The following is a 21434-nucleotide window of genomic DNA, read 5'->3' as shown; positions in this document are numbered from 1 at the left end:
TTCAGTTTAATGTGTTAGAAAGTTTTTGTCTCTTTAAAAAAAGAGATATGAAAATTAACTCAAAATAGATCAAAGACATTAAAGCAAGAGCTACACTATAAAAACCCTTACAAGAAAACACAGGAAAAACACTTCATGACATTGAATTTGGAGATATTTCCTGGATATAACACCAATACCCAAAAGAAAAGTTAAAAAAAAAAAAAGATAAATTAAGACTTCATAAAAATTTTACATATCAAAGTGCATTATCAGAATGAAAAGGAAACCAATGGAATAGGGGAAAATATTTGTAAACCATATATCTTTTAAGATTAATATACAGAATACATAAATATATATTTTACTATTAATAACTGTCAAGGTTCCTGTGTATTAAAAATATAAAAATAACAATAAAAAGGCTATTTACAATAGCACTAGAAAATATAAAGTACTCAGAAATACAGCTAATCAAAACTCTATAAAATTTTTTATGAAAAAAATTATAAAATCTCTGTAAGAAATTAACCAAGACCTTACTAAATGGTAAGATAATAAAAACTTTTTCATACTCATAATCAGAGACTTGATACTATAAAGAAGTCAACTCTGCCCAAATCAATATATATATTCAATGCAATTCCAATCAAAGTTCCAAAAGAATTTGTATATTTTGGGGACTAACAGGCTGATTCTAAAATCTATATGAATGCATAAAGCTACAAGATAGTCATGCAATTCCTTAAAAAATAAGGTTGAGGGGCTGGGGTTGAGGATCAGCGGTAGAACACTCACCTAGCATGCGCAAGGCACTGGATTCGATCCTTAGCACCACATAAAAAATAAATAAACAAAACAAAGGTATTGTATCCAACTACAACTAAAAAAATATATTAAAAATAATAAAATAAGGTTGAGAACTTGTCTTACATGTTACAAATAATTAATAAGAAGCTATAGGAATTAGAAGTGTTTTATTGGTGAAGCAAGTTATCTCCATACCAGAACTAGACATTTATAGAAATTTGATTAGAGAAAAGGACAAGCTCTTCAGCAAGTGTCCCAGAATAAGGTATATGGGGGTGGGGGGGGGGCACGCAGGCCAGGAGGAATCAATGACAACACCTTGAGTCATATCTTATGCTGTACATTTTTTAAAAATCAATTTCTGGTAAATTAAAGACCTAAATATGAAAGTCAAAATTATAAACCCTTTAAAAGATAATATAAAATAACATCTTTAAAATGTTGGGCTAGAAAAGAAAAATTTTAAGTATGTTGAAAGTACAAATGTATTAATATCATTTAAAACTGAAGAGTTCTGGATTTTTAAAAAAACTGAAAAGATAAGTAATAAACTGGCAAAGGATATTTACAACAAATAACAAAATACTATTATCTAGAATAATAATTTCATAAATCAATAAAGAAAAGGCAACCCAAAAGAAAAATGGCCAAAAAAGACATGAACTTCCCAGAAAAGAATGAATAGTTCACAAAGAAAATTTCAAAAGCACAAAACTATTAAAAAGCAAAAGAGACATTTTAAAAACCACACTTCAAACCAATAATTTTCACTCACTGTTAGTGTGAATGTAAACTGATAGAGCCCTCCAGGAAAACAGTTTGACATTACCTATAAAACAGAAAATATGTTTATCCTATAATCCACCATTCTCACCACTAAAAATTCTACTCCTCCGTCTCCTCTATGGCTGCAGATCTATCTATCTATCTATCCATCCATCTATTGTCTTTTTCTAGACAAACTCTTGCCCCAAGTAATAGGAGATATGTACAGAAGTAATGATAACTTCCATTGCTCAAGAGCACAAAATTGTAAGCACCCCAAAAGAGCTTTGATGGATAAATAAATTCATTCATACAATGGAAAACTACATAATCCTAAAACATAAACAAACTACTATAATATACATAAATATAGAGATTATCTCAAAACCATAAAAATAAATGAAAGGACCAAATCATAGCAAAATACTGTATATATCACAAATATCCACAAAATGATTGTTTTTACAAAGCCCAAAAATAACTTTTAAATGACCATTATATAATTGACACAGCAAGTAGTGAAAATAAAGGTAATATTAATAAAAACTTAGAATAGTAGAAGTGAGGATACAATTGGGAAGGGATTCATAGAGAAATTCTGTACTACTAATGACTTATATCCTGGTCAAGATAAACAAGTATTATAGTATCTATTGTTCTTTTTTAAAAAAAAAAACTTTATTTTATTGGTTTATTTTTATGTGGTGCTGAGGATCAAACCCAGTAATTCAAGCGTGTGAGGCAAGCGCTCTACCATTGAGCTATAACCCCAGCCCAGTATTTATTATTCTTTAAGCTGTACTTAATTTATTCATTCACTCTTTTATACATGTCTCATCTTCACAACAAAATTAAATCAAAATAGAAACAAACACAGATAATTAAGAGTCAACATGAATCCACTAAGAAAAATGTGCATCTTATTAATTTCTTAGAATCTTATTTCTTTTTATATACAAATTGATATATCAATAGATAGATATATAAAGAAATATGAAAGACATAAAATATCTTGATGTTAGAAAAGCACATCTGACAAAAATCACTCACAACATTGTTAAGCATAAAATGACAAAATGTGGCTAAAGAATTATTTCTTTGTAGAAATCATACCTAAAAAACTATCCAAAAGATTTATCTATCCTTGGCCTTATTCAATATTTTAAGCAATTATTTAGATGAAACCATGTAAAAGAATTATCAATTTTAAAGAAAAATCTAAGGAACTGTTAACATTGACAATATGAATTTCAAAGCTACCTTAAAAGGCAGGGTCAAACAAGATTAAAAATAATAGGCAAAAAGTCTGCTATTTTTGTTCAAAAAGTAAAGTTGACACATATGATAATCTACCAATTCTATCTTCAAACTATTATGCAAGGAGACAAGTCTATATAGTGTGCAAATATGCATATGAAAGGATAATCAGGAAAATATTGTAAGTAGTAAGGATACAACAGAAGCCAAAAAGTAGGATAATTTATGAGAAGTTAAAAATCTATGCAAAAGTATTTGAATACCATGCAGTCAACTAAAATAATGCCATTAACTGGTCATGGTAACACAGGCGTATAATCCCAGTGACTGGAAGGGCTAAGGCAAGAGGATCTCGAGTTCAAAGCCAGCCTCAGCAAAAGTGGGGCACTAAGCCACTCAGTGAGATCTTGTATGAAAATAAAAACTAAAAGGGGCTGGGGATGTAGTTCAGTGGTAAGGTGCCACTGTGTTCAATCTCCAATACCAAAAAACAAATGCTAGCTATAAAACATGAAATATAGCTTTCTCAAGCTAGCAGGTATCACCAGAAACAACTTTGAATTAAAAATGAAAAATAATTTATGATAATTATTTTTAATTATTATGAATACTATTTTACAGGAATGATTAGACTACTACCCTGATTAATACTGTGCAAAACCTTGTACTATTATTCAAAGTTGACTCAATGTTACGTTTCAGCTATTTTCCCAAAAAGCTAGACAAATCATGAACTGTCATTCAAGTCAATGGGCTTCTTTTAGACAACTATTGATGCTGGAAAGTCACATTCAACTTAAATCATTTCAAGTTATAGTAAGTGTTCCAAAACAGTAACTAGCTATGAGGGTTTAAAATGACTATAGATCTGTCAATTCCACTTCCAAATGAAACCACAAGAATGGAAAGCAGTGACTCAGATTATTTGTATACCCATGGTCATAGCAGCATTACTCATAATAGTCAAAGGTAAGGTAGATGCACCTTAAGTGTCCATAAACCAAAGAATAAGTAAACAAATGAATGAATAAATATTTCCACACATGCACAATAGAATACTATTCAGTGTTAAAAAGGAATGAGCCCCTGAGTTCAATCGCAGGTACCAGGAAAAAAAAAAAAAAAGCAAGAGATATTGGCACATACCTCATCATAGATGTACTCTAAGAATATTATAATAAGTGAAATAAAACCAGTCAAAACATGAACGAATACTATATGATTCCACCTACATGAGGTACCTATAAGTCAAGTTTCATTGAAAGTATAATGGTGGCTAAGGACAGGGAGGAATGGAGGGTTGTCTAATGGGTATAATGTCTAGGTTTTCCAGGATGAGAAGTTGTTTGACGGTGATAACACAAAAATAATGCTACTACCACTAAACCGTACACTTAAAAAATGGTTAAGATTGGGGTTGGGGATGTGGTGAAACACTTGCCTAACAATGTCTGAGGCCTTGGGTTTGATTCCCAGCACCACCAAAAAAAAAAAAAAAGTTAACATGGTAAATTTCATGTTATGTGTATCTTACCACAATTTAAAAAATAAAAAAAAATTAAGTAGCTTATCACTGTAAATTTGTGGAAGTAACATAACTGTGCAAACTGGGTTTCTAACAGTTTTACATAACAAACACATACTATTCAGAGTTATATTGTAGATTTTCATGATTTGAATGTATATATAAATACATATAGCAAAAAAGGGACATAAAAATAAATACAGATTTCACGTTTACAAATGTTCATTCATATATTTTCTAGCTCCCACCACTGAGAAGGACTAGAAGCAATGATATCCTTGTATCAATGAACACATCTAGTGTCCATATCTTGACTTCTAGGTACAATTTCCCATGCACAAAAAAAAAGATCCAGAGGTCTTTGTAGAAATAGCTGAGAAAGTATAAGAAAAGCTTGTAATATCTTATACAGCCAAAAAATAAGCTCAAAGAATGGTGGACATGCATATGTCAAGACAACATAAGAAATCAGCTGAAAGGGCTCTCATTGGCCAAATCTGGAAAAATTTAAACATCAGAGTTTAAATTATTTATTCAATTTAAAACCTGACATTAAAAAAAACTACTAAGATTGCTATACACAGTGGGAAATAATCAAATGGCTAAGTATATTTCTGTAGATATTTTGAAAATTTAAATATGTCCTGTTTCTTGAATAATATTAAAAGATTGCTGTGGGCAATAAAGATTATAGAATGGCTATAAATGGCCTAATATTCCCTAAGGACCACATGGAAAAATTTATTTTCAGTATTTAAAACTGATTTTGTCTGCTTAAAATCTAAAATATAGCTATAAAAGTTAGCTAGCAGGACACTAAGTTCTTATATCAAATATGTTTGATAATTTTTTTAAAAGAGTCAAACTTGTAAACAATTTATTCAAGTAGTTTGTGTAACGTAAATTTAGAAACAAATCTATAAATAAAAGATAACAAAGATACATAAATCATATTTGATCCAAATCATTTAAATTTCTACTTTTTTTCAATTTTTAAACTTTAGAGAATTAAACTGGTGGTGTTTCTATTTTTGTGATTTCGTGTTTTGAATATTTCCATTTAATGAAAACTGGCATTAGAATACTTCATTGAAATATATCATGTTTCCCATGAGTCAGCCAATTTAAAATTCAAATTACAGCATTTGTAAACGGCCAAGCCTTTTTAATAAAACAGCTCAAGGATTCAATATAATTAGAAAATAATGCAATCTATAATAACTAACATAAAAATTCAAGATTTTATTAGCCACTTAATCTTCAACTCCATCCCTACTAGGTCCCTCTACAATTTCCCCTATATGGCTCAGTTCTTGACTCTAGCTTCTTCACCAGTGTCAAATTATACTCAGAATATTTAGTTTTAGGCTCAAATTTTTCAAATAAAATTTATTTACATATCTAGAATTTATAGAAGTTTTTGTTTTTTAAATGTAATTTAGCTCCTCTTATTTATACACTCAAAACAAACATATCAAAGGACTTAACAAGACTGGTCAGGAATACATAAATATTTTAGAAAATCATAAAAGATATTAACATGAACAAAATGTATACAGTAAAAATTATAAGCAGCTTTTATATGCATGTTACTACTAAGAAGTGAAAATTACTATTTTACAATCTTTACTATTAAAAATAATGATTAAGGGCTGGGGATGTGGCTCAAGCGGTAGCGCGCTCGCCTGGCATGCGTGCGGCCCGGGTTCGATCCTCAGCACCACATACCAACAAAGATGTTGTGTCCGCCAAGAACTAAGAAAAAATAAATATTAAAATTCTCTCTCTCTCTGTCCCCCTCTCACTCTCTCTTTAAAAAATAAATAAATAAATAAATAAAAATAATGATTAAGTGGAAAATCTAAATCCTTTTCATAATTCTTTTAACAAAATATATTCATTCAGGAAAATAATTTCATATTGTGTTATAGATGCTTTTGTAAAATAAAGTGTACTCTTAAAACTCTTTTAAGTAAATTTCTAGAAACTGATTTTGAAACTGCCAATTTTTTAAGCAGATTTTAAATTTTGAAATTTTTTCGTATAATAAGAAGGATTTTACTATTTAAGTGAAAGTTAACAATAATCATTCCCTGCTTTAATTTCCTTCATAAATTCAAATCTTCATAACGGAGGTTTTCAAAAGAAGACTTTGTACATATTCTAACAATCAGTTCAAATTGTAAAGAAATTATATATAGATTCTATTTTACTATTTAAGCTAATAAAAATTCTGGGTAACTCATTTATCATAATAGATGTTGTTCAAGGTATCATGGTATGATTCTTTGAATTTGAACTAATGGACAACACATTATAACATAAATTACACGCTAATATATGGCATGTTTCCAAAACCATATAACATAAAAAACATTCAAGTAATTAAAATTTAATAGGTTGACTTGAATAAAGTACATTTTAAAACTTTTTAAACATACATATATACATACCTGTCTTTGGTGCTCTAGTATTAGGGAGTTCCTCAAGTTCTGCATTCCATTTTCTTCTATACTATTTGTGAAATGAGCTTCCAGAACCCCATAGTACTATTATAATTATAAAATTCTTTTTCTATGTAACTTATTTTAATTGTTGCAACAAATTAGACCTAGCACTCTTTCCATTAGAAGAAAACTAGAATGTAAAGTTTCAGAACTTTAAAAGAACAGTTTACAATCTATTTAATTATGATGAACATATTTTAATTGACAGCTAAAAACCAATCAACCAGATGGCTTGTCATACATGACATAAAATTATATTTAAAGCTAGATGACCCTTTGACATTAGGCCAGGGTCCTTATAATTTTATAAGTGAAGAATGCAGAAAACTGAATTGCCTCGCCCAAGGTCACATTTGAACACAGATCTCCTAAATACTACTTTATAATGTTGACAAGTTTTGGCATTAAAATAATAACAGTATTATTCTTCCTGTCACTTCTATGTAATACTCTTCCCACTTCTGCCTTACTCCTTTTAATAGATGTTCTAGTATACGTCATGTGTAACTCACTAAAAATATACTGTAGGTATCCAAACTTAGAAACTACAACTATTCTCAGGAGTCAAAATAATAAGTCGTTTACTATTCCAGTTATCTTTATTTTTAATTACAGCTAAGATTTCTTCTGTGAGTAGGCTGTTGTTGACAACAGTGACTAAGCTTGTGATACAACTGACCTGTTCATAGGTTTTAAATGTTCTACTTCATTCTTACTAAAATCAAAACTTGTTTATGTTACCATGTTTTTTATTTGAAAGCATGGATAATAATTTTAAAGTAAGAATATTACATCCTTAGGGGCTAGGGTTGTGGCTCAGTGGTAGAGTGCTTGCCTAGCATGCAGGAGGCACTGGATTTGATCCTCAGCACCACATATGTGTAAAATAAAGATATTGTGTCCACCTAAAACTAAAACCTAAATATTTTAAAAAAGAATAGTACATCCTTATAATATTTTATAAACATGAAACCATACCACTTCAAAATTGTTACATTATTTAAAACTACTTAAAGATGGTTTATTTCATATGGAATATTATGTTATGGTGCAAGAGGACTGTACTGAAGATTTGAAAAATCTAGGCTAGAATCCTTAAGTCAAAGTAGCTACTCTTCTTTTAGCTATATAATCCTATACAAATCACTTGTCAATCACAAAGTCAGCCTCTGCCTTTTAGTGTCCTCACAGGGAATATATCCTCCACAGAGTTTTTCTGAGTATCAAGAGAACTTCTTGAAAATGTTCTGTAAGTTGTTATAATAATGTAATACGAAAGTAAGGTATTATCATAAAAATTACTATCCTTAAAACAGATTTAAGAAATAAAAACTCCTATAATAAAATTTAAAATTTCAAGAGACTATCTTTGAGACAGTCTAAGTAAAAGGAGGATAAAAGGAATTTTTATCTGATGAGGAAAATCTGCAAAGATCTTTTGAATTCTGACTGCATGCCTCTCACAAAGTTTAAAAACTGACATAGAAAAAAAAGCTTATGTAGATATATAATTTAGAGACAAAAATTTAATGTGGTCATACTCCCTCATTTGACAGATAAGGGAAAAAAAAGAAAAAGCCCAGAAAGATAAAACAACTAAGGCAAAGTCAAACCACAGATTTTTTTAATCTATTTTTTTATTATCTAACAATTGTCCTTCATAATCTGATCAGATATTAAGACAACCCTACCAAATTATAGATAGTACCATTTAGTATAACCTTCCTGTGTAAATCACAAAATTCTTGAGAATACTCTTTTCATTCTACTCTCTCCTGTCAGTACCTAGCAAAACCTTAAACATGTAACACTTGCTCACAAGGTATGTTAGATTAGGCTCAATGCAGGTCAATGGTCGCCACAACTTGGCAGTAGGGAAAGGAAAATAACTAGGAAAGAACTTTTTTTGAGGCATTGGAAATATTCTGTATGTGATTATGGTGGTAGTTATAAACTCTACAGAACTATGCACCTTAAAAGCGTAAATTTTACTGTATGTAAATTACACCTCAGTAAACCTGACTTTTAAACAAAGGTTGCATTCAAGCTATTTTTCTACTACCTGATAACCAAACCTTATAAGCTTTTATGTACTTCATATAGTATTTTTATTTAGAAAATGAAAGGGTTATTAACATCCAACTCTAACTCCCTTCCAGTGTTAAAGCCTATCACTCCACTGTAGAAACACTTTTCATGTCATGTCTATTTTCTTTAGAACTCTTAAATCATATTTGTATTATGTTAATGGCTAATAATGGTAAATATTTCAAGAGACATGAATATAAAATGTCAAAACAGAAGCAATAATATTCTCAGATGTCTTTTAATAAGAAGTTTGGTTGTTAGATATTTAATTTTTTACCAATTTTCATTCACTATCACAAAGTACTATAAATATAGTATTTTGATTTTCTTACTATCTTGATACTCATAAAATCATAAGACAACCCAGTGTACACTTAAAATAAAAAGGCAATAAAATTAAAATACCAAACACATAAGAGTAGACATTTTATATTTATAAAATGGAGGAAATATATATGTTCATAGACAACATATTTATAATTTACTAAAGTACTATATATATATCTTTTAGGAAATGAGCTATAAAACAATTCTACTTTTAATGCAACTGAAACTGGGATTTAATCAAGGTTCCTCTTAATATGAAAGTCTTAATTTTACCTGGGGCATTGGGAATATACTTAGGAAGATTTTTATTAATTCCTCAGTTTAAAACATTCCTTGTTATGTTCTCAGTTACTGCTCCGCTACTACCACACAAGAATCATCACTCTTTAGCCCACGAAGAAGGAGGGTAAACAGGGAGTTCTCTATACTGCAGCTCCTACCAAGACGAATGCTCACAAATAGACCAATGGTAAAAACACTCAGGAAGCAACAGCTACAGAAACCACTAACAAGAATGTGCCCTATACCAGAAAGGTTAAGAAACCACATCATATAAGCCTTGCGCTACAGCTCTCTGTGAAAATCAGAGGTTATCCTTAGTAGACTGAACTTATTTCAAACTTCCCTTCCAGAAGCAGGTGAGAGAAACTGCTATGGACTTCAAAACAGTTTTACAACCCCAGAGTACAGCTACTTTAACTTTTCTAGAGGCAAGAGTGGCCTATCTAGTTAGCCTGTGTGAAGATTATGCCAAAGGATATGCTGCCAAAAAGACTCATACTAAACCAGGTGTGGTGTCACACGTCTGTAATCCCAGCAGCTCTCTGGAGGCTGAGGGAAAAGGATCCTGAGTTCAAAGCTGGCCTCAGCAAAAAGGAGGTACTAAGCAACTCAGTGAGATCCTGTCTCTAAATAAATACAAAAGGGGCTGGGATGTGGCTCAAGCGGTAGCACGCTCGCCTGGCATGCGTGCGGCCCGGGTTCGATCCTCAGCACCACATACAAACAAAGATGTTGTGTCTGCCAAGAACTAAAAAATAAAATATTAAAAATAAATAAATAAATACAAAATAGGGCTTGGGGGTGTGACTCAGTCAGTGGTTGAGTGCCCCTGAGTGCAATCCCTAGTGCCAAAAAAATCAAACAAAAATACTAAGAATGAAAAGAAACATTTCATTTTTAAGGGGAAAAAAAGTATATATGATAGCAAGAGGGAAAATAGTTAAGAGAATAAGGTATTAGAGCAAAATTTCTCTCATTTTCAGTTATATGTTAATTTTTTATATTAACACAAGAGACTTACTTTAGGTAAGTAAAAAATGATTCCGTGAACAAGTTTCAGCAATTAAACTTTATAAAAATTATAGGCAAATCTGTTAACTTTTTCTGTAAAAGAAAACTGAAACATTTTTGCCCTTTACTGTATACAATAAAAATCTCAACTCTTTGAAGACATACAAAGCCTTTGGAATTTTTAGATACAATCTGCCAAAACAATGCACCTACACTAAAAGCTTTCCCCATCCCCAAGCATTTACAGTAATTTTTTTTTGCCACTTCCTAAAATGCATTAGACTTTGTATTTTAAATGTATTACTTCTAATAAAAAGCTCCTAACCTCTTTCTCTACATAAGTCATGTCATTCTCTGTGATTTAGTTCCAATATCATCACATTCTCACAGAATTCCCTAGATAAAGCCTGCTGCTCCCTCCTCTATGGTCCCACTTTATTTCCCTAATATACATTTTTCTCATCACATGTCTGAACCTTCCATTAGGCTAAACTAGACTCTAGAATTAGACTCATTCCTTACTCATCTTCGACTGGTGTTTGGCAGCCACAAGGTCAATGTTTTCACTGAATAAATTCCACATAATCAGGAACCATGGAAATCTGTACTAAGAAAAATTAATGTATACTTAGGATTCAACAAAAATAGGTATCATTTGAAAAAGAAAGGTATTCATAGTCAATATATAAAGCTTTGGTTACACTAAAAAATTTCACTGATCTCATAAATGAGGGTCATGGTTTTCCCAAAGGTAAACCTATCAAATTACCAAGTGTATTGAATTCACTGTATTAGAAATATTTAAATTTCAAATCTTTTTTTAATTATGTAACTTAATAGTCCTTATTTAATTTTTCTCTGCTATAAATTTGCTGTATTTATTTCATATAAGCACAGCACCCTAATATTTCTTAAAGGCTGTAAGTCTATAGCAGACAGCATCAAATGTAAAGCACAATCAATAAATACAAACGACAAGAACAATGTCTCTATTCCTGTCAACAATTCTGTTGTAGTTATACAAAAATCAGAATTATCAAGTACATGAAGTTCTCTCAAAAACAAACTATTCTTGTTATCCAGTGTACTGTCTAAGTGACTTAGCTGAATTTCAATGAGTCCCTAAATCTTGCTTACATTTGTGGACAGGATGCCTCAAGTCCAGAAGTCCCTCTTCAGGTGGATTAGACAAAACCAGTCAGATCTAAGACAACTGCCAGACAACCTTTAATATCATTATAATACCATGTCTGCATGCTAAATGACCACTGCTACCCACCCAGTGCCAGGACAGTTAGTTAAAAACTGCCATGACTACCAGAAAGAACCATAAAAGGAGGTCATGCCTGCATTCCTGGAAAATTTCTGCTCATTCCCAGAAAAAGACATGAATATTCCTCCGCTATATTAGCCTAACCCTCCCTTCTTTTATGACTTCCCCCAACAACATGGGTTGAGAAGTTTATTTGATCTGCTAGTCTGTCTCCTACTTCTCCCATTCTTGGCCAAATATCAAAGCCTCCCTCCCTGCTCAATCAGAGCTCAGTCTCCTTTAATGGTTCTGCAATTCTAAGAAGAAAACAGGACCTCCCCAAAACAACAAAAACTAGGAACATTCTTAACAACGGATCCTGCTTTAAAATAACATTTCATGGGCTGGGGATGTGGCTCAAGCGGTAGCGCGCTCGCCTGACATGCGTGCGGCCCGGGTTCGATCCTCAGCACCACATACAAACAATGATGCTGTGTCCCCCGATAACTAAAAAATAAATATTAAAATTCTCTCTCTCTCTCTTTAAAATAAATAAATAAATAAAATAACATTTCATAGTAAATCTTTACAAACAAGTAATTCATTAATCCAGTACCTTATTTTGACAATAATTTAAACAAATTAGATATGTTTATTTTTATCAGGACCTCATTAGCCTAAACATCTCTTTTAATGTTTGCACTTTGTTATATTTTGCAGTCCGCAAAGCAGTAAGAATAGGTCTTACTTGATCATACAAGAGAACCTATCAAATCATTAAGGATTAGTATTATAAACATTAAGATATTTAATTGACAGGTTATAATCAGAACTATAATTTCAAATGGCTAAAACAACTAAAATATGATTTAATTTTCACTTAATTAAATATTTATTGCACAATGCACATCACACTGTGCTGGCCCTAGGGTAAGATATAAGGATGCAGGTACGAAGAGCAGTGAAATAACAGAAGGTAGTAATTGCTAACATTTACTGAATACTTACATGCAAGACAATGTACGTGTATTAACTAATTTAATCCTCCAAACAATTCTAGGAGACAATTTCTATTATCTTTGTTTAACCAAGATACTAGGAAGTTAAATAAAACTTGCCTGAGGTCACATAGCTGGTATTTGAATGTAGGAGTTCTGGCTATGATATCCTTACTTTGAAGAGCTTATAATCTCCTAAATGCATTATCACAAATGACTTTTATAATAAAGGTACAAAATTTTTTAAATGCCAAAAAATATAGTGTTATGGGATTTCCAAGTCAGGAAAATACAATCAGTCAAGAGAGAAGAATCAGGAAAGATTTAATAATATAGGAAGTTAAAGAGGCTACATTTTATTACTTGGATAGGATTTTTTTTTTTTTTTTACGGTGGCAGGGTGCACTGGGTATTGAACTCAAGGGCATTCAAATAAAAGCCACAATCCCAGCCCCATTTTGTATTTTATTTAGAGACAAGGTCTTACTGAGTTGCTTAGCAGCTCCCTTTCACTGAGGCTAGCTTTGAAGTCGTGATGCTCCTGCCTCAGTCTCCTGAGCCACTAGGATTACAGGTGTGTGTCACTGAGCTCAGCTTGGACAGGATTTCTCCTTTTTTCCTTTTTTTTTTTTTTAATACTTTTAGTTGTTGATGGACTTTTATTTTATTTATCTGTATGTGGTGCTGAGACTCAAACCCAATACCTCACATATGCTAGGCAAGAGTGCTAACACTGAGCCACAACCCTAGCCCCTCGGATAGGATTTCAAAGCGTGGTTTAAAGAACATCAAAATTTGAGACAAATATATCAGTAATTTTCATATAATAAACAGTAAATCTCTCAATGGTGGATTATGTCAGCAACAGTTTTACAAAGAAGAAAACATTTATATCTATGGCTATATCCATAGCTATTTTATGTATGTATGGTTCAGTTTTAATTTCATTAAGTGGAAGGACAGGGTAATTATTTTTTCCCCATCTACATAGTAAATAGAAGTATACAGTAGGACAGAGAGTAGTTATCTGTTTACGTATGCTACACCTATATCCATCCCTTGTTATACTATACAAGGCTCAGGAAAAACAAAGAAAAAATGCACTCAGAATCTTAATGTGAAAGATCACACTATTTTTATCAATCATCTGCCATCACTACCAATCCTACCTTTTGAGGAAAAACTTTTTACAATGTCCGTACATTAGATTTCAACCAGGCATACATGGAAAACACTTTAAGATCTAGGTAATAAATCTCATAAAAGAATATACCTCTACAAATCATGACACCTACATATGTTGCCTGAAATGAAGAAAGTACTTAATAGAAATGAATTTGTTTTACTAGATGTCTTTTGAAACTTTTAATTGATAATAAATACTTTAAAATGTATTTAATGCTCTGTTTTTTGCAACCCCCTATTTCTGATACAATTTTTTCTTTCCAGCTTGGGCTATCACGGGGTTCCTGGGCTTCTACTATTCTGGAAATGCTTGAACTTCTCTCCTCTAGTTTGGCAAAAATGGAGTATCTAGGCACAAGACATACAAACATTTTGTGACTAATCCAAAAGTGGAGGTAAAAAGAGATAGGAATCCTAAGAAAGAACTTAGAACATATCTTTCATACAAAAACCAAATTTCACACATTTAAAGCTCCTTAAAATCTGTAGAATAATAAGAAATATTTCATAATATTCACTCAGGACAAGGGCAAAGAAATGACACATAAATGCAAATAAAACATCTGGGGAACAGCAACTAATGCAATAGAATGTGGTTCAACCAAAATTGGCTTAGACAGAAGACAAAAACATTAAGTTAGGAAATTCTGGTTAAAGACAACAGGTTAAATACAAGCATTCATCTCTGATGCTTTCCAAAATATTTCTAAAATAAGAGTAAAGAAATTTTTTAAAGAACATAAGCCCAAAAGAAACAGAAACACAACGTTAGAAGCTGGAAAGAAGAACAAGAGTTAATGTCTTATTGCAGCTCAGAAAGTCCAATCTCACATATTGTGAAGGAAAAATCAGACACCTGATTTATATAATTTAAACCAAAAGACCAATGAACTCCCTAGATAAGTAGTTAATTCCAGGGTTAGGCCAGTCGAAGTGAAGCATTATGTGGTACCAGAAAGCAAAGAAGTACTCAAAAAGCAAGGCTGAGGACACAAGGCAACCGGAAAGAGCTCCCCGGGCCAAACCTGGGAAGTTTAAATAACAAAATAAAAAACAGTATTGGATTTCAATCCAAAGAATAAAATAAATGTGTTAATTCTGTATTAATATAAATTATTAATAAGTGGGGGAGAGCGAACAATTCCTTCTCACAGAAGAACTTCAATTAATAAATGTAAAACTAGTGAGGAAAATATAAAATCAATAATGGAACTAATAATTACTGTAGAAAATATCCACAGATGAATGCTAAAATTAAAGGGTAGAAGTTAAGAATAAACAATTATCTGTGTGGTCTCAAAATATTTAGTAATTATTAAAGGGAAAAATATTAACCACAATGGTAGAACCTAGCAGACATCACCTTAACCAAGTGGTCAAGGTTGATAAATAGGATATAACAACATCATGTCCTTTTTCCCCTCATATCATGCACTGAGAAGTACTCACCATGTCTGTGATATCCTTCTCTTTGATTCAGAGTCATAAGAAAGCATCAGATAAACCCAAATTGAAAGCCTTTTCACAAAAACAACTGACTAGTATTCTTCAAAAGTACCAAAGTCATGAAAGAGAAGGAAAGACTGAAAAGCTATCACAGGTAAAAGAAGACTAAGGAACACACAACTAAATGCAATGAGGGATTCTGAATTTGATTCTTAAGACATTAGTGGAAATACTGACAAAATCTGAATAAATTGTGTAGTGGAGTTAACAGTATTTGTTCTAAGGCTAATTCTTGCGTTTGAGAATATTCTACAATCATATAAGATGAATAAGAAAGGAGAAGCTGGGTAAAGGGTATGCAGGAATTCTATTCTTTCTGCAACTCTTCTATTTAAAAAAATTTTTAAAACTCAGGAAGAGGCTCAGAAACTGGCAATTTTAGATACCCCAGGAGTGAGGCTGGAGCCCAAACAAGGAAAACAACTGAACTCTAAGAAGCAGTTAGAACCCCTAGATTCTTTTTACTCTTCAGTCCTTCCTGACAAAAGGCTAAATAATTTCTGGAAAGCACAAAACAGGGTATACCTAAACTAGAGGACATCAGGCTCCGCTGAATTTGAAAATGTGTACTCAAACTAGGAAATGAGAGAGAAGTTTATCTGCATATTCAATGATAAGATCCGAAGCCCCCTTTACTACTTAACTCCCAAGCTTGTTCCCTACTGACAAAAGATCAGCAAATTTTTCTGAAAAATCAATCCAGCACAAAAGAAAAAGAAAGATATGTCACTGGAAGCTATGGTCTAAATGGTTATGTCCACTCTCCCCAAATGTATATACTAAACTCTAATCATCAATGATATTTAGAGGTGGGGCTTTTGGGAGATAATTAATTATGAGATTAGTGCCCTTATAAAAGGGCATATAAGGATACAGCAAGAAGCGCTGCTTTTTGAACATGGAGCAGTCACCACTAGACACCAAAACTGTCAGCACCTTGATCTTGGACATTCCAGTCTCCAGAATTGTGAGAAGCAAACTTCTTTTGTTTATAAGTCACCTAGTATTTTTTAAATATCAGCCCAAACAGACTAAGACACTGGGAGTCTGCATAGATATTATCCAGATATATCACTCTACAGGTCAAATTATAAATACCCATTGGCACTTTCAAGTTTTTAAGGCCCCTCTCTTAAATAAACAGATTTTCAAGGATCATCAAATATCTAAGGAAAGGATCTAAGATGGCAGACAAAACCCAAAGCAAACAGAATAAAAGGAAATTTGGAGTAAATAAAGGAATACAACTGCCAATCTTTTCTGAGAAAACACTGCATACATAAAACACATACAGAGTATGTTTTCCTGTTTTTTCCTCAGAGAAAAAGAGTACTTAGAAATTATACATATTATAGCAGAAATAAAACCTCAATAGAAGAATCAGAAGTTCAAGTTGAAAAGATCTAGCAGAAAAAAGGAGAAAAAAGGAAATGCAAAATACATGAAAACAGACAATAAAATTAAAGAAACTAGTCATTAGGCCTAAAACCTAAACAATAAGAAGAGAGAAAAAAAAAAAGAAAATGAAGGTAAAAAAAATCAAATAAATCATCTTAAAATTTTTTCTAAAATTAACAAAATAAATTCCAGATTGAATGGAACAACCCTAAAACTAGTTGAATGGAAAAAACAGACTTATACCAATCTATATAATAGAGAAGGGCAGAACTCTTAAACAAAGATTCTCCACTCTTCTAAAAAGAACAAAACAAAATTTCAAAATAGTGAAAAAGAATTCTGATGTCTCAACAGCAATACAGTAGACAGCAGAAAAAATCCTTTAAAATTCTGAGAAAAAAATTATGACTGAGAATTCTCTTTGCTAAACCAAACTATATCTAAAACAAGGGGAAAAATATTATCAGATATGCAAGGTCTTGAAAAAATCACATCCATCAGAAAGCTACTATAAGTGGTCCTCCAAATGAGAAAGCAAACAAAAAAGGCACTAATAATATGAGACAGAACTAAAGGGAATCACCAAGCCCCCACAGGATAGTAAACCAAATCCAAGACAACAGCTGCACAGAAGATGTAGATCCAACAAGTTTAGGTGGATCAGGTAAAAAGATGCTGGGAAAGTTTCTTACAATGTCAAAATTGTAAGATTTGGATATAAGAGGATATTTATACACTTGGGAGAGACTTTATGCTACATCAGGGCTTCTCAACAGCGGCACTGTTGGCATATGGAAGGCTATGGGGCAGTGCAGGATATCTGGCAGCATACCTGGCTTCTACCCACTAGATGTCAGTAGCACACTCCCTTCCCCCTCCCCCAACACTGCCAAATGATGGGAGTTGGGCACCCAGTTGAGAACCACTTAGCTAAATAAGTATACAGAAAACTAAGTGAAGCAAATTGTAAAAACATTATTAACTCAGAGAAAACAAAATGTTATACAGCAAAAAAAATTAACAGTAAACCAAATGGGTCAATTGTGAATAGTTTACAGTTGTATGATATAAAAATGTACCCAAACAATTTACAATATGGCAATATTGGGAGGATTTTAAGTATGTGTTGGGGTCATCTGCCATTAGATAATATCTTAAACTGAAAAATCAAGGAGCACCATCAAAATGTTAGTTTAAAATATGGAGCTAAGTATCAAAAGAATTAAGCTGAAAGTGGTTGCCTTTGGGAAGCCCAAAATGAAGGGGAGGACAAATTTGCTGGGGACTCTGTTTTTCTAAATAGTTCTGTATAGGTATTTAGCTTTTATAAATATGTGCATGCATAACTTTAATTTAAATTTTTGTTTTTAAATAAATCGAGGCCAGATTATGACAGACTCTGGGACTGGTTAAGGCCACCTTGATTTAGAATCAAATAGCTATAGAACTGAGCAAGTTACTTAACCTCTTTAAGCCTTAGTCTCTTCATTTGTAAAATAGATAATGAAGATTAACAGCTGCCTTAAAGGGCTGTTATAGGGATTAAATAATATATGTTAACTGCTTAGCATAGTGTCTGACACATAAGGTTTATAAATAATACCTGTTACTCAATTTATAATCATAGGGTAATAATTAGAAACTTTGAAGCAGGTAAGTCACAATCTCATCTATTTTAGAAAGTAAACCTGAAGTTGTAGGGAGGATGATAGGAAAGAAAAGAACCTGGAAGCACAGTGACCATTTAGAAGGGTTACATTTGAGTAAGAAAACAATTAGATAGAAGCAGAGCCACACAATGATAAAGTTACAAGAGAAAACAATTAGAGGCAGAGCCACACAATGATAAAGTTACTCATTCTAAATGATGAACTATGTGAGAAAAAGAAAAAAGGAGGAATCAAAACAATGTTCCAGCTTAACCAAATAAGCAGATGGTGATGACCCTAACTGAAACAGAACAATAAGGATGGTGAGGGAGGGTTGACCAAAAAATGACAATATATGTTGGGCATGGTGGCACATGCCTATAACACCAGCTAATTGGCAAGTTGAGGCAGAAGGATCAGAAGTTCAAAACCAGCATGGGCAACTTGGCAAGATCCTGTCTCAAAATTTTTTAAGACATAAAAAGGACAAAGGATGAAGTTCAATGATACAGTGATCCCGGGGTTCAAGTCCCATTACTGGGGAAAAAAAAAAAAAGACAACAACACCATGCAAATAACTACCAAAAAAAAAAAAAAAAAAACCATAAAGCTACAAAACTACAATCAAGATAATCCAGACATCAAGAAATATCAACTGTTAATATTTTCTGTATTCTTTCAAATCTTTCAATGCATTTAGCCCTAAATTTTCATAATTTTTTTCTGACAAAATTGGAATCATATACAACTCTGCATTCAGCTTTTTAACTTTACTAAATGAATATTTCTAATGATATCTGAAATACTGAATTTTATTAAACATTCCTATTTATGTTAGACACTGATGGGTATAACTTGTTATGCTTCTTACTAATAAAGAAAGAATACCTCAAATTTAGAAAAAGGATCATTTTATAAGAATCAACAAATAAAAGAATGACCACTGTAATTTACATAGGAGAAATAAAATTAAAAGAATATTCATTTGATGTGTTTCATGATAGCTACTGATAAATGGATTTTATAAGAAATCAGACAACAGAGATGAAAAATAAGTTAGTTATTATTTGAAGTTCTTTCAGTTTCCCTTATATAATTGTGAACTTGTAGTGAAGCTCAACTGAGTTACCATACACAAAGTACACACAACTTATGCCAATTTATTTGTATTGACATGTAAATAATGTCAATAAATATTGGTTATTACTGTCATATCATGACAAAAACTAGTTCTACAAGGAAGTAGTATTTAATGCATGGAAAAAAAGCGGGGGGTGAGGGACACTGAGATATAAAATTTATATTTCTATTGGTTTCTTCCATTTTTTTCTATCTTCTCTATATTTATATGCTCAATGCAGTTAAAGTATCATTTTAGAGGCATCAGTAAATACATATTTTATCCTTCATTATACTATAAGACACTTGATAGAATGAATAAGAATGAATGTCATCTATTCTAACTTTTCCCTATATGGCAGAGAACAGTAATATACACCATGGGTACTCAAATGTTAATGTCACAGGTCCTTATTAGGACACAGAATAATAAAACAACAACGAAGCTATAATCAAAACTGGGATACTAAAAGCAAGTGATCTTAAAGCCAATATCAATATACCACAACTCAGACATAGAACAGAGTGAAATAGTGAGGGAGAAAAAAGCTTTGTTGTTCTCCTCAATGAACAGACCACACACTCTTTGCTTTTTTTTTCTGGGTACAACAATTTAGGAGGAATACTAAAAATGCTGGATCATATCCAAAAGAGAGCAACTGAGAAAGAACTAACTGAAGATACTCTGACTCAAAAATAGAGAGGGTGAGCTCTCCTGCTGTCTTCTTCCATTTTCAATAATAAGAAAAGCTATCCCTATGGAAAATGCTTTAAGATTTCTGTGCTATCCAGAGACAACTATCAAAAGATGCCAGTATAAATATCTCAATTTCTTTCAATACAAAAACTTAAAATAACAGATCTCTTCTAAGAAAAAAATGTTATCAGAGATTAGTCATGAAGTTGGAAAACAGCTTGCCAACTGTGCTATGGAAAACCTCCAAGCCAAGGATAATTGGTTGAATTCTAAGTTTCCTTATAACCCCATAACTAAATCAATAAATATTTACTGAATCTATGCTCCAGAAAGCATATCCATAGGTCTATTGTCCTAGATTTATAACATAAACAAAAACAAAAAGTAAAGAGGGAGAAATATACAATGAGCTCTGCTATCAATGAACTCACAACAAATAGTATATTAAATGTGTATTACAATTTCAGACCACAACAGGTATCTTAAAATTTACTGCCAAATAAATTCCATTCAAAGTACTATTTATTAAATGCCAAATGAATTCTATTCATACATAAAGGTCTTTATAAGAGGAAGATCCTTAAGCTTAAAATGATCAGAAAAGCCTTTTTTAAATAAATGATATATAAGGTTCTAATGGAAAAATGTGTATGAAGATTTTGAACAGGAGGAGAGAAGTAGGAATGGGGAGAACAGTACAAATAGAAATGAAAATCAAGTTAGAGAGAAACCTGTTTGGCTACATTAAAAACTTGTTTCATGGGAAAAGAGATAAGCTGGGGAAGGGCAGGTTATGGCCAGAACCAACTGTACTGAGCCTTGAATACCAGGCTACGTAGTTTCAAATTTATCCTGCTTACAGTCTCTGTAGCAACTGTTCAATTCTGCTGTTGAAGTCATAGAAGATAGTAAATGATTGGTATGGCTGTGTTCCAAACTGAAATTTCAATCTCATATATTTCCATGTGTCACTGATTATTGTTAGTCTTTTAATTTTCTTTTTCCTTCAATAACTTAAAAATGTAAAAATCACTCTTCACTTAAAGGCCATAGAAAAACAGGCTGTGAACTGGATTTGG

General features: G+C 32.0%; 1 protein-coding gene across 5 annotated transcripts in view; it reads right to left on the bottom strand.

Moving 5' to 3' along the window:
- Positions 1 to 21434, bottom strand: part of USP47 (ubiquitin specific peptidase 47) — a 110715-nt gene that overhangs the window by 85787 nt on the left and 3494 nt on the right. Inside the window, exons 2-3 of one of the 5 annotated variants that reach the window (XM_081262989.1) lie at positions 1565 to 1618; positions 778 to 806 (exon numbers count right to left, since the gene is read on the bottom strand). The exons of 2 other annotated variants lie outside the window; for them this stretch is intronic. Coding sequence is in view for 1 of the 3 variants with exons in the window: in XM_081262985.1 (XP_081119111.1) it covers positions 1565 to 1618 (54 nt within the window). In the remaining 2 variants the exon portion in view is untranslated. The remainder of the gene's footprint in view (positions 1 to 777; positions 807 to 1564; positions 1619 to 21434) is intronic. 2 more of the 5 variants (XM_081262985.1, XM_081262988.1) reach the window with 2 other exon arrangements.

Source organism: Spermophilus citellus, assembly GCF_964194105.1.
Source record: "Spermophilus citellus genome assembly, chromosome: 2".
Lineage (NCBI taxonomy): Eukaryota > Metazoa > Chordata > Mammalia > Rodentia > Sciuridae > Spermophilus > Spermophilus citellus.
This window is presented reverse-complemented; position numbering and strand designations above follow the sequence as displayed.